This window comes from Aspergillus lentulus (assembly GCF_001445615.1).
Source record: "Aspergillus lentulus DNA, contig: Alt17, strain: IFM 54703, whole genome shotgun sequence".
Lineage (NCBI taxonomy): Eukaryota > Fungi > Ascomycota > Eurotiomycetes > Eurotiales > Aspergillaceae > Aspergillus > Aspergillus lentulus.
This window is the reverse complement of record NW_028322112.1, coordinates 510,793-523,637: the sequence shown is the minus strand read 5'-3', so window position 1 is coordinate 523,637 and position 12,845 is coordinate 510,793. Positions and strand designations below refer to the sequence as shown.

General features: G+C 51.4%; 3 protein-coding genes across 3 annotated transcripts; 2 read left to right on the top strand and 1 right to left on the bottom strand.

Annotated features, from left to right (window-relative positions):
• Positions 1–1,145: 1,145 nt before the first annotated feature.
• Positions 1,146–3,678, top strand: ALT_9217 (WD40 repeat domain-containing protein; the record flags this gene model as incomplete). Its single annotated transcript, XM_033559818.2, has 2 exons — positions 1,146–2,181; positions 2,240–3,678. 2 exons carry the CDS (start codon positions 1,146–1,148, stop codon positions 3,676–3,678), a joined length of 2,475 nt encoding a protein of 824 aa, XP_033415709.1.
• Positions 3,679–4,159: 481 nt separating this feature from the next.
• On the top strand, positions 4,160–4,813 carry ALT_9216 (uncharacterized protein; the record flags this gene model as incomplete). Its single annotated transcript, XM_033559817.2, has 2 exons — positions 4,160–4,597; positions 4,676–4,813. 2 exons carry the CDS (start codon positions 4,160–4,162, stop codon positions 4,811–4,813), a joined length of 576 nt encoding a protein of 191 aa, XP_033415708.1.
• Positions 4,814–5,219: 406 nt separating this feature from the next.
• On the bottom strand, positions 5,220–12,519 carry ALT_9215 (class I myosin myoA; the record flags this gene model as incomplete). Its single annotated transcript, XM_033559816.2, has 11 exons — positions 5,220–5,638; positions 5,689–6,209; positions 6,261–6,511; positions 6,561–6,652; positions 6,709–8,406; positions 8,460–8,942; positions 9,006–9,051; positions 9,134–9,373; positions 9,463–9,519; positions 11,615–12,397; positions 12,460–12,519. 11 exons carry the CDS (start codon positions 12,517–12,519, stop codon positions 5,220–5,222), a joined length of 4,650 nt encoding a protein of 1,549 aa, XP_033415707.2.
• Between the last annotated feature and the right edge of the window lie 326 nt (positions 12,520–12,845).

The window sequence follows — 12,845 nt, the reverse complement described above, 5'->3', positions numbered from 1 at the left end:
GAGTTATAAGCGGTTATTTAAAACTATCCAGGTACAACTTTAAGTCCGGAGGATTGCTTTGTCAATCAAGGTTGAGGATTAACTAACCAACCAGTTGTACGGAGTAGTTAACTTAGTTAACTACTTTGGCACTCTGACTAAGACTCTCCTTTGTCATCCACCATCTCCCCTCTTCATTTAACCTCGTCGCTCAGCTGATGTCCTCGTTTATAATTCGAACTGCCTCAACCGGAACCCCCTTATTCATCCTTTTGTTTCATCAATCTCTTCCTGTCATCTTCCTGCCAGTTTAAATGTCCATTCTATGTTGTACTTAGTGTCTTGATCGTCACCCGCCTCTGACGCTCAGATCGACCACTATCTTAGTAGATACATCCGGTCATGCACGTTCTTGTGCCCAAAACGCCGGCCATGCTGAAGTGCGCCATTCCTACCCACATTTGAACCATGGTGCTAATTTCTTGTCTGCAAGCACTTTTAACATCGTCCTCTCACATCACGTTAAACTTGTGCAGTCATCAAGACGCCACTAACCAGAACAAGGCATAACAGCCTAGTAGTCAAAGGCCGTTGTCTCATCATTTATCCACCGGTTGCCTTCGGCTTCCGTGTCTTATGACATTACTCATGCTTACGGGCTGAGCGTCGACTATTGCCTTTTACGTACATACCCACATACATACTGCGACACCGCCCCTCACCGTTTTGAGATCAATCATCTTCCTCATTACGGGTGCTATGCGACCTGATTTATCATCGCGACTCGACGCTTCCGCACAATTAGCAACCACATATCGTTGAGGACTTGGTTTTGACTCGGTCGGAATCTCAATACCTTTCCCCTAGCTTAATATCGGACAGCCTTCTTCTCGCCGCACTGTGGGGGTGGAGGGAGACTAGCTGCGGGGTGACTGGCGATTACAGAGCAGAGGCGCCATAATCCCTGATCCCCGACAAGGAATAACGTGGTCGGTTATCTCTCCGCCTGTACAACGCTTGGTGCGGTTGGGTGCCTATCAGTCTCAATTTGGAATAATATTCTCTGCGATCTCTCGGCTTTATCGGCTGGGACCTGGCTCGATTATCCCTCCGTGGCTTGCGCAAGCCTGCGTCTCGGGAAGAAGCAACTTGTGTACGACCAAGGGATGCCCGGTCCAAGTGACTTTGCATTTACCGCGTCATCATCGTCATCGCCGTCGTCTTTATTCACGTCGCTTTCCGAACAGCCTACGCATCCCCGTTATCGTAATCGGACATCTCACGCCTCGTCATGTGATGCGCCTGGGCCATCGCGACTGCGACCTGTGGATATGTCGTTCGGACAGGCCTCCTCTTATGATGACCAGGACTCTGACGAGATGTCCAGGGAAGGCGATGAGAATGCTGCTTTGCGCACGGATGTTGACGAGTTTCCGATAGTAGCAACAATATCAGAATCTCACGATGTCGGCTTGACTCCAACAAATGATGTGGGCTCGAGCGATGCGGGTATCTCCGCCTTCACCGCTGTATCTCAATACCCGAACGCTTTCGACAACGACTCGAATGCTCTCGCCGTCACAGAAGTCGTTAACGCCGTCATCGGACGGGATGAGTATCTTCGAGGAGAGGGGAGGCACATTCGAGCAGCATCGGTCGGCCGCTCGTCGTCCCCGCCAGCAGATCTGTATATGTCCGATTCAGAAACAACTGATGTTCTGGATCATCAAGGTGGAGTGCCTATCGGACCATACATGGCCGGTGGTAGAATGACCATGGACAGTATCCTGGCCAACGATCCAGCCCTGGAACACCACTTTTCCACCATTCCCGAGGAAAGCGACGAGGACGATGTGGGCGATTTGATTATGGACTACGAGTCACCAATGCCGCGAGATGGGATTAGCGTCTCCGACCAAGAGGAGGATCCCGACGATACGCAAAAGTTTTATGTGGATCATGACGATGACTATTACGAAGAGCACGTCGATCGTCCGCGGACGCGCGAAGCTACCGCGCAACTCACGGATGTCGACTTTAACGATTTCTACCGGGCGTTCGACTATGATCCGCTTCTGGTGATGGAAGCAGCCCCTATTGGTAATCACGGCGATCACAACAATTTTCCAGAAGGCGAGGCGACGGGAGGGCTTCCAGGGATAGACCTTGCCCACCTTCCTGCATCTGTGATCCACGGCACGAGTGAGTATTCATCAATCGATCAACGGTAGACCGGTTGCTAATATTTTCGTCTACGTAGCTCACGAACGGAATTTCAATATCGATCAGTTTATCAACCAGTGGCTCCTGGAATCTACCAGGCACCCACCGCCTACTCTCCCGCTGATATCCAGGTTGCTACCGCCGTACCCCATATCCAGAATTCTCGGATGGACACCGCCGGAGAAGATCATCCGGCCGAACAACTACAACAGAGATTTCTACGATATTCAACAGATCCCATGGTGGGAAGCCCTACGCGTAAAGCGGTCGGATGCGCGTGAACTGCGAGACCTCTGGTATACATCGTATCACAACGTTGACTATCCGCATCATCAGTTGGACGGCAAACTTCCGCAGGAAGAGTTCTATTTTCGAGAGAAATCGATGCACACTAAACATCGTGCCTCTATCGAACACTTCCAGCTGCGGAATCTGATGTCTGTCCCCGCATACAACACGGTCCATTTCTCGCACGAGTCGAAAGTCTACTCGTGGGTTCCGGCGCATGACGACCTGAGTTGCTTGATTGACCTGTCCAAACCGCCAATTAATTCTGGATTCCGCGGCCCAGTCAAAATCTCGACCATGAAATCTGCGCACAATATCTGCATTGCCGGTGGGTTTACCGGGGAATATGCCCTGCGACCGGCGGGCAAGGAGGGCGCAAAGGTGGAGGGGTATGTGACGACCAATGCGAATGGCATCACCAACCACATTGATATCGTCCCGAGCCGGACAAGTCACGCTCCGATGGGGATATTTGCGTCGAACGACCAGCATCTTCGCGTGCTGGATTGCGAGACTAACACTTTTATTGCGGATCACGAGCTGTCGCGCGCAATCAATTGCACCGCCACGTCCCCGGATGGGCGGTTGCGTGTGGTCATTGGGGATTCCCCAGATGCCTGGGTAGTAGAATCAGACACAGGACGACCGGTGCAGCCGCTTCGTGGTCATCGCGATTTCGGGTTTGCGTGCGCATGGTCGCCCGACATGCGACACATCGCTACCAGCAACCAAGACAAGACTGTGATCATCTGGGACGCGCGCACTTGGCGAATCTTACAAACGATCGAGTCAGACGTAGCAGGGTATCGCTCTGTACGATTCTCCCCGGTCGGCGGAGGCCCACGAACGCTGCTACTGGCCGAACCGGCGGACCGAATCGCCATCGTCAACGCGCAGACGTACCAGACTCGACAGGTCCATGATTTCTTTGGAGAGATTGGCGGAGCAGACTTTTCGCCGGACGGCAGCACAATCTGGGTGGCGAACACAGACGAGCATTTCGGCGGGTTCATGGAGTTTGACCGCCAACAATGGGGCCAGCCGTACGGACCACGGGGGCATCCCAATGAGTGGATACGTGAGGCGGACCTCGATGAGGACGAACGGTGTGTGCTCAGCGAGCGGGAGCGACAGATGAGGTTCTGGTGGAATCTGAGCGATGAAGAGCACGAGGCATTACTGCTGTAAGAGTTATGCATATGGCTGGTGCTGTGGCGTTAGGGAATCTTCATCCTTACTCTTTTCTAGTGGCTTTGCTGCGCTGGGCTGTGGCTGAGCCTGGTGGGACTCGGGAGGTTGCCTGCTTTGATGTTTACAGCGACTATGATACCACAATCGTTCATTATTTCTTTTCTGTTTGTTATAGAGTTCAATGGTCGAATACGGCTTTCTAGGAGAGCTGAGGGAAATAATAATCCAATACGCACATACTTCGTAATACTCCACGATATTACCTTAGTCTGTAACTGAGTGTGTGTCCCACTGCCCCGCCAGATCTGGTTCCACCCTCATACGTAGCTGACACGACCCCTCACCAGCAAACAGAGTATACAAGAACCCTGTCCGTAGTATATAAAGCTCATTCACATCCATCTCCGACCTACCACATCAACCAACTTTATTTCAGGTAGCCGAAGAAGAACCCCAACCAACGAACCGACCATCCAAAATGTCCTTCTCAAACATGATCCAAGACGCCCTCTCCGGCCACGGCCACAGCAACAACAACAACAACAGACACGACGACAGAGACGACGACTTCAACCCCGCCGTCCGCTACGCCGAATCCCACGCCAACACATCGGACCCTTCCCTCTTCACCTCCGCCCTCTCCTTCCTGAACGAGAACAAGCACCGCCTCTCCAATGACAACGACATCGACGAGCAGGAAATGATCCACGCGCACCAGTCGCTCTACGGCGGCGGCGAAAGCGAGCGGCGCCACGACTCGTCCTCCGTCGGTGCGGGGGCGGCGATGCAAGCGCTTAAGATGTTCACGACTTCGTCGGAGGGGGAGAAGAGCGGGATGGACAAGAATGCGTTTATTGGGTTGGCGATGGCGCAGGCGAAGAAGATGTTTGAGGAGAAGGAGGCGAAGGGGGAGGTGGTAAGTTGATCTTTCTCTGCCTTGGCTTTTGGTTTTAATTTTTGTTGTTGGGGATGAGGTGTGTGCTGACCGTTGTAGAATGGGGATAAGCAGTCTGCTATCAATTCGGCGGCGGAAATGGCGCTCAAGATGTACTTGAAGAGTGGAGGTGGTGGTATGGCTGGCACTGGTGGCCCTGGTGGTGGTCTGTTGCAGCTGGCTAGCAAGTTTCTGTAAAGAATCCCCTGGTTTAAGCTGTTGATATGATGCTCGTGGCCTTGATGGTCGTGATAACCATGACATGTTTACGGATATGACCATATGTGATACTCAACTTGTTCAATTGCTATATACGACGCTCTATGTTGGTTCGTAGGAAATACCTACTTTCAATCCATGCCTCCGGCATCAGTCAATATCAGAGTATGCAAGCGCCAAACAATCTAGGCTCGCTCTTTTGGTATCAAAAAGCCAGACCCGAAAAGAATCAACTTGCGGAAATCAACATGCGACAATGGAACAATCTAATGAAGGCCGAGTGAGGCGAAGTAGAATGAAAGAAAACTGCAGGAAGAAAGAATATATGGGATGCAAAAGTCAAAGTGCACAATAAAGAAAAAGGAAAAGGAAAGCAAAGAGACAATCACCAGTCGTCATCGTCGTCCTGCTTTCCTTGCATTGCATGTTGTCGCGCCCTCAGTGCCTCTGCAAGTCCACCGGCTAAGCTTGCATTGGACGTACTATTGGGTGTTCCACGCCCGCTACCCCCAGAGGAGTCGTGAGAATTCATGCTTACAGCGCTGTCGCGAGGAGCAGGTGGCGGCGCGGGCACTGCCTTGCGTGCCGCCATGTTTGGCCGCTTCGCTGGAGGCGCGGGAGGTGCTGGCTTGGCTTTGGCTGCCGCGGCGGCACCGTTGGTCACCGGTACTGGAGTCGACCTCGGAGCTGCCGGTGGCGGCGGGGGAGGAGCGGGCTTCGGTGTCGGAGCGACTTGCTCTTCGAGATATGCTTCTGGTGTCCAACCCTGCGCAGAAGTCGACATGTTCATGCACAGCCACCAACCTATCACTTGTTAGTAGACGGTACGGATGTAAAAGGACTTCCATGCTTACCATTTCCTTCCTTGGAAACAATCTGCACAATCTCACCAGCCTTGATTGACAGCTCGTTGGATTGCTGACTATTGAAGTCATACAAAACCTTTGCGGTCGGCTTCTTCGGAGCGGGGGCAGCCGCGGGTGGCGGTGGAGGTGGTGCCCTCACTGAAGCTGTTGAACCGGTGCGAGTGTGAGAAGCAGCAACGGCAGCAACAGGTTGAGGAACAGCTCTGGCAGCTGGCTGAGGTGCGGCTGGCTGCGGCGTGGCACGGGGCAGGGGTTGAGCTGCCGGAGTGGGTCTGGCCGCCAGCTTGGAAGGCCCTCCTCCTGGGCCACCAGGACGAAGCAGCTTCCCTTTCGTGACAGGACGCGCACTGACTGGCTTGGGCTTTGGCGTTGGCTTCGATACCGAGTTTGCAGGCTCGCCAGGACCGGTGTGAATAGTACTACTCTTGTAGCTGTCGTCTCGGGCAACAGCAGGATCCTTGACGACCTTGACGGTGGCCAATTTGCCCGGCTTCTTGTTGTACTCGATACTGGACCTAGTTAGCTGGGGCAAGGTAAAATACGCAAACATCGACACTTACTGGTCGGCAATCTTTAGGTTCAATTGTCCGTGCAGAGTATTGTTCAGGTGGGTGAAAAATTCCGTCTTGAACACGCAGTTGACAAGAGGATCAGGCTCTTGTGGACTGCCAACCACAATCGAAAACCAGTCATCTTTCAAGTTAGAGGCACTGATAGCTTTGATAGCGCCGATTGGAATTGTTCTTTCGGACGAGATGACCAGCTGATTGTTGACCAGGTTTTGCGCTATGATGTATACATGGCGATTCGTCTGATATAGTTAGCAGCCAGCACAAGAGCAAGTGGAACAATCAGCGTACCAAGACTAGTATACGAGGAGCAGGCTTGCTGGACCGACCAAACTTGGAAACCAGAACCTCGCCACGGCATGAGAAGAGGATATCCTCTGATCCTGTAGAAACAAGTCAGCCAGCCATCGAGCTGTATTTCGGCGTTTCAAGTACTCACCGCTGATGCCTGCACCGTTACGGACCATCTCGCCAGGCCCACCTTTATTGCCCACCCCAATATAATCACCAAGAAATCTGCGAGAACCGAGCAGACTCATCCGACGACGCTCCTTACGCCCGTTGAGAAGCTGATGTCCCTGATCGCGCAGCTTAATGAACTCGAGACCGCCAGTTGTGCGACGCCAGAAGCGCTGAATGCGAATAGCACACTCAGTACGATAGCGGAGATAATTTCGCCACGCACGCTGGATTCGGATGGCCATGTTGTGCCAGTAACGGTCACGCATGGCTTCCAAAGCAAACAACGTCTCTGGAGTCTTGACAAAGACCTTTGTGATCCCCATCTGGTACTCTTCGGCGGGTATGCTGGTATCCTTCAGAATCTGACGAGCGCCAGATTCGGCGTCCCCTGTCCATGTGTAATCACCCGCATAAGATGTCTTTGGCGACAAAAGGTAGAAACGCTCCACGAACTTGTCGAATGTTTGGCGGTACGCGAAACCAGCACGTCTGATCCGAACGTTCTCCTGCAAACCAAGGTATTTGATCTGATGCAGAACGTTTCCGACGTTGTACTCCTTAGGCGCCTTGTTATCGTTCGGCTTGATTGTCCGAATATACGAGGGCTGGGCCTTCATCAAGGTTGCCACCAGGTCGTTGGCCGAGGCCTTGATCTTGTCGCTGGCGGTGGGTGGACGTCTCTTGTCATCCTGATTGACTTGCTCGGGGAAGAGCGTATGGACGAATTGGTTGCCGCTTGTTCCGACAAGGTTCAAAAGATCCTTTAGTAACTGGTCCTTGTTCTTGTCTGTCATTCCGGCAACGGCGTAGCTGACATCACCGGCGTAATGCTTGACAATGAACTGACCTTGGCGGTTCTCAAAGTTGGGGTTTTGAGACAAGAAGTTGAGTCTTCCGACGAAGGTGTTATCCGCAGCGCTGGAATCGGCGTGCGCTGTTGCACAGGCATCATTTAGGGCGGCAAATACACCAGGCGGGCGCTTGTCTTCGATCAACGAGCACACGACCTTGTTGTCGAAGTATTTGATGGGAGTCCACTGAATCTGCTCGCGAGCGTACTCATCCTGCTCAGCCTTGAGGGTCAATTGGATGAAGATTTGCTGCAACTTCTCGTTGACATAGTTGATACAGAGTTGCTCGAAGGAGTTCTTCTCGAAGATCTCAAAGCCATAAATATCCAGAATACCAATCGAGTTCGCAATCTCCCCTCTGGCAGTCAGTGAGGCGTTGACACGCTGCACAATCCAGTCAAACAGGTTGAAGTAGATTGCTTTGGCCAATGCATCGCGAACGGCAAGAGCTTGGACAGTGTTGAGTGGGACCTCGTAGACTGACCCTCTGCGACCTCCACGAGCAGTTTCCATCACACGAATGGTAAATGCCTTGTTCACCTGAGCAGCATCAACCTCCAGGAGGTAGGCAACATAGTCGACCACCGACTGATCCGTAATAACAGCGTTTCCGGAATCGTCTTCTGCAAATTGAACGTTGCCGATCCACAAGATCGCAGCCAGCATACGGAAGACATCATCTTGCTCGCCCTCCGTCATGCCAATCACGTTCATTGCATTCAAAGTATCGCGGAACTCAGCAGAATCGTCAACGCCAGGAACGTCATAACATTTCGATCGGCTGGTGTAGAGGTATGACTGCGGTTGCTGTATGCCGAACAAATCTATCCGTCTGTCAGTGGAAGAAACACTGGTGAGGTGGGAAATCTCAACTCACCTCTATACTTCTGCGGCGCCGCCTTCGTGAACTGGTAGAAAATATGGAAGTTTCGCTCGTTTGTGATTTGTCCTACTACTCTGGATTTCTCGAGCAGGTAGTTGGTGATATTGGCACCCACAGGTTCACCGTTTGTGTTGAACTCCAGTTCGAGATACTTCCCAAAGCGTGAGGAGTTATTGTTGCGCAGGGTTTTCGCATTACCGAATGACTCGAGCAACGGGTTGGTAGCTAGCACCATTTCCTTGGTGTGCTGGATGGACGAGTCAGTGCCTCCGGATACACTGGCGATGTACTGCATAATCCGCTTCGCAGCTTCCGTCTTTCCTGCACCCGACTCTCCTGAGATAATCACGCACTGGTTGTCCTTGTAGGACTTCATGTTGTAGTAGGCCGATTCTGCGACCGCGAAGACGTGGGGAGGCACTTCGAGTCGATTTTTGCCTCGATAGGACTGGAGAACATTGTCGGTGTAGATACCCACTGCGAAGCAACGATGTCAGCGACGCGACTTTGAATATTGCACATGGCTCGGTATAAACTCACGGTCTCGGAAAGGGTTGACGGACACCAACACATGACCGATATATGTCTATCATCCGGGGAATCCAGATCAGCGCACGCCCTCAGTAGCGCAAAATCTCGAGGTCCGCTAGTCAGGGGATGATGCTTACATAGATCTCGTCATGTTCAAAGCGCAGCTTCAGGTTGTCATTGATAGCCTCGTTCGAGATTTTGCTCAACAATGTAAGATCTGAAACACCAATTTCCTTCTTCTTTGTGCTCTCAAAAGTGGCCTTCTTCACCTGAGGCTTGCCCCCCGTTTGTCGCCCATCGCCCACATCGGCAGCCGCCTTGGACCGACCGAAGCCTCGACTCTTCTTCTCTCCGCCAGCAGGACGTCGTGAGTGTCCCTAGAAGTAAGCGCGGGGTTAGAAAACAACTTCTGAGTCAAGCAAAATCTCTTTTTGAAGCTGAGTGTGTAGGTTAAGCGTAGACGTACCATGATTGTTGCTGCCGACTTCCCCGGATATGGCGCCCAGGCGTCAAGATATCTGACCTATCAGTTTCGAACAGCAGCGGCAAGTGAGCGTGGAAGAGACAAGATAGATGTACGCAAAAGACAGGACGCTCAATCCAAGCAGTGCGCAGAGTCGGTAGAAAGAATGGTGGATGTCAATGTAAGGAAAGGAGGGGGAAGAGGGGAGGGGATGAACAATAGTAGGAACTTAGAATGACGATGGTGTCTTGTGGAGGACTGGACTGGAGTCTTAGTCCTTACTGGGCCTTGATAGGACTAAAGACGACTCTCCTGGATAATAACGGGGCCTGCGCCACACTAGACACACATGTGGCACCGTTGGGTTCCCTTTGTCAGGTCGAAAACGCGCAATCTCGCTCAGGCTCCGGAGTTCTCTTAGTCAACCGGCCGCATATCCGACTCATCCCAGGCTAACTTTTTCGAACTTTGTTCGATTCCTTCGCCGCTCGGGCATTTAAGGGGGCAAATCATTCGTGGTCCCTGGCGCTAAAAAATGCCATTGTCTCCAAATTAGGAACTGGAGCACAACCCGGGTATTACGATGCCTAGCGATATTATTTCTTGGCCTCAGGTTGTCAAAGGGAGAAAACTTCGGGATCATCCCCCTCCTACGTCACTACTGCATCTAAATAAAGCTTCTGCCTTCGCTTTGGATGAAATTGCATAGTGGAGTTCGTTGGGCATTTTAATGTGCACTTCAGTGATTTCTTGATGTTTCTTCTGGGAAAGAACGGAAATACTGCAGTTTGGTCGGGTTATGTGGTATAAGGTGTTGATTTCCTACGATGCTCACATAGGTTATATATTTCCCTTTCCGACTCAAGCATTCCTATAGATGCAACACGTTGGATACATCATGTCGGCTCATGTGGTCATTAAATCAGATGAGATGCAGGTAAAAAGCAGAGCTTAAGCATTTACTCATAAACGTGATCTTCCTTCCAGAACTGAGCAATGTCCGTTCCCAGTTGACTGCCCAGATATTCTTCTAGCATAAGCCTCCCTTCCTGCGTGCGGATGGCCTGGCTCAAAGATTTCAAGGATGGGAATAGATCACTCAGAACATTTGCATCCTCTTCCGGGAGAGAAGGGGAGGACGGAGCTCTCATGTGATGTAGTAAAGACACAGTGTCCATCAAAGGCCGAGAGAAAGGCGGTAGATTCGCAAGACTGCCTATATATTCCTGAATGCAGGCCACGAAGCAAGATGAGTCAGGAATTGGGATCGTGGGCAAATGATCTGGTAGGGATTCAACCATGCTGGTTGGACAAAAGATGGATCAGCTGAGGTTCAGTCCAGTCCCGATTTTTCGACTTAGGTCTAAAAAGATCTCTAGAAAGAGAAGAGTAGGCGTACAGTACTTGCAGAGCCAGGAGTCCTTCGAGGCTGTACCTGCCACTTGCACTGCTGAAAGGCTCTTCCGTAAGGAGGAAAGCAATGACTTTTCTGTGCGAGCCTGTGGCCATGTACGAAAACCTTTCCAGTTGAGCGATTGTCTCTTGCCTGTTGTCTTGAACAAGAGATTGAGAGAGAAGCAAGACCTTCAAATGCTGTGAATTGCCGAGATCAAAATCGAAATCCGCTTCTCGCAAACCGCACTCTAGTTTAGATCACATTCAGAAGTGACTCAAAGCTGAACTGAGGTTCGTATGCAAACCTTCGAGCATTGGCACAGACGCTGTAATTACCGGGCCCATCACTTTCCAAAGAGGACGATTCTTTAGAGAAGAGGAAAATGTCCCTCGAAGAGATGACACGGCAGGATCTGGCATCGCAAGAAGCGAATAAGTCTATAGTGTGACCTGACAGCCGGATTGGAGAGTATATGTACAAGAATGAGGAACATGCGTTTGTGGGAGTAGAGAGGAGAGTGGTCAAGTCATGCAATGTCTGGACTCTCATCCAACTTTCCGCCTTCCGCCACAACCAGATAAACTATCGACCCATCATCTATTACCATAACAGAGGGTATCCTGAAGACAAGACATGCTAATGCTGGCATCCAACAACTCCGAAACCGGAAACTGCATAAACAGAAATGTGAGCGAAGATTATGGAGAGGTTATTTAGTGCAAACCCCCACACCAGTCGAACCACTCAATGATTCTTTACCGAGGGCGTCTCATGAGCCACCGATTTCGCTGGTGATTTGTCGAATTGAATAGGGACTGCTGAATTTGAGGGCGAGCTTGGGTTCGACTGTACGACGGGCTTGGGTACCTCGCCCGGTTTCTGTTCAGTGGTCTGTCCAAAAGTGAAGAACGAAGTGATCCGCGACCACCAGTCCAGCTCCGCCAGCTCTTCAGCCTCTTCTTCCTCTTCAACTTCCCACACTTCACGCGGAAGTATTCTAACCGACGATTTGACTGGCTCCCCAGCCTTGGCCTTGAGATGTATGACTTCCTTTTCCAAGGCGACCAGGGCCTTCCGGGCGGCCTTCTCAGACTGCTCCAGTTCGACTAACCTGGCCTCAACATCTTCTCTCCGCGTTGTTTCCTTTCTCCTCGATCTCCATGATTCAAACACAATCAGTCCACCCGCAACGAGAAATAAGAAGGTCTCGCTGATGAAAGTCGCGCCCGATTCTATGGCTTTAGATTCCGACAGCGGTCGAATATGAGGAGTGGGAGCCGGTTTCGCTGCCTCTGAAGCCGCAGCCTTTGCTTTAGCTATGGCCTCCTCTTCGGCTTTGGCTTCTGCTGCCGTCTTTACTGTCGGCGCTGTGGGTTTGTGTTTTCGGACTTCGGCTTCGGCGGCTGCACGCTTTTGAGCCGCAGCATTATCCCGTAGGTTTCCTAAGCGGAGACGCATGTCGATTCGATGCAGGCCTTGCGCTATGGAGACACAGATTCGTCGGAAGCGCTCATGTTCGCGAGCCTGGGCTTTGATTTGATTCTTGAAGGTGTAAGTCTTTCAGAGCTTCAAAAATTGGAGGGGTTGAGGGGGGTGAAGCATACTGCAATCGGCTTTGACAGAGTGCGAATCACAAGAGAAGAGAGCTTTAAAGTCAGAGACATCTTGACAGCTCTCAACACAATTCAGGGGTTGAATTGAGTAGACGTCCAGGCTACTGCTGCAGTTGATGATGATGCCTGATAGCCAGGCACTCACAGCTGCTTCGGCGCTATGGCCGTATCGGGAATGGTCCCTGACTCTCTGCGTCATTTACAACCGCATTACGAATGATATACATGATTATGTCAGCAATGCACGTTGTTGCGGCAGTTGGATGAATGTTTATCGATTACCCGTTTAAGCAATCCGTTTTGAATAGTCAATTCCTTCTTCACCATCACAGTTGGCAGTCTCAATACCATCATCATCACTCCCTGCTTCCCCTCCC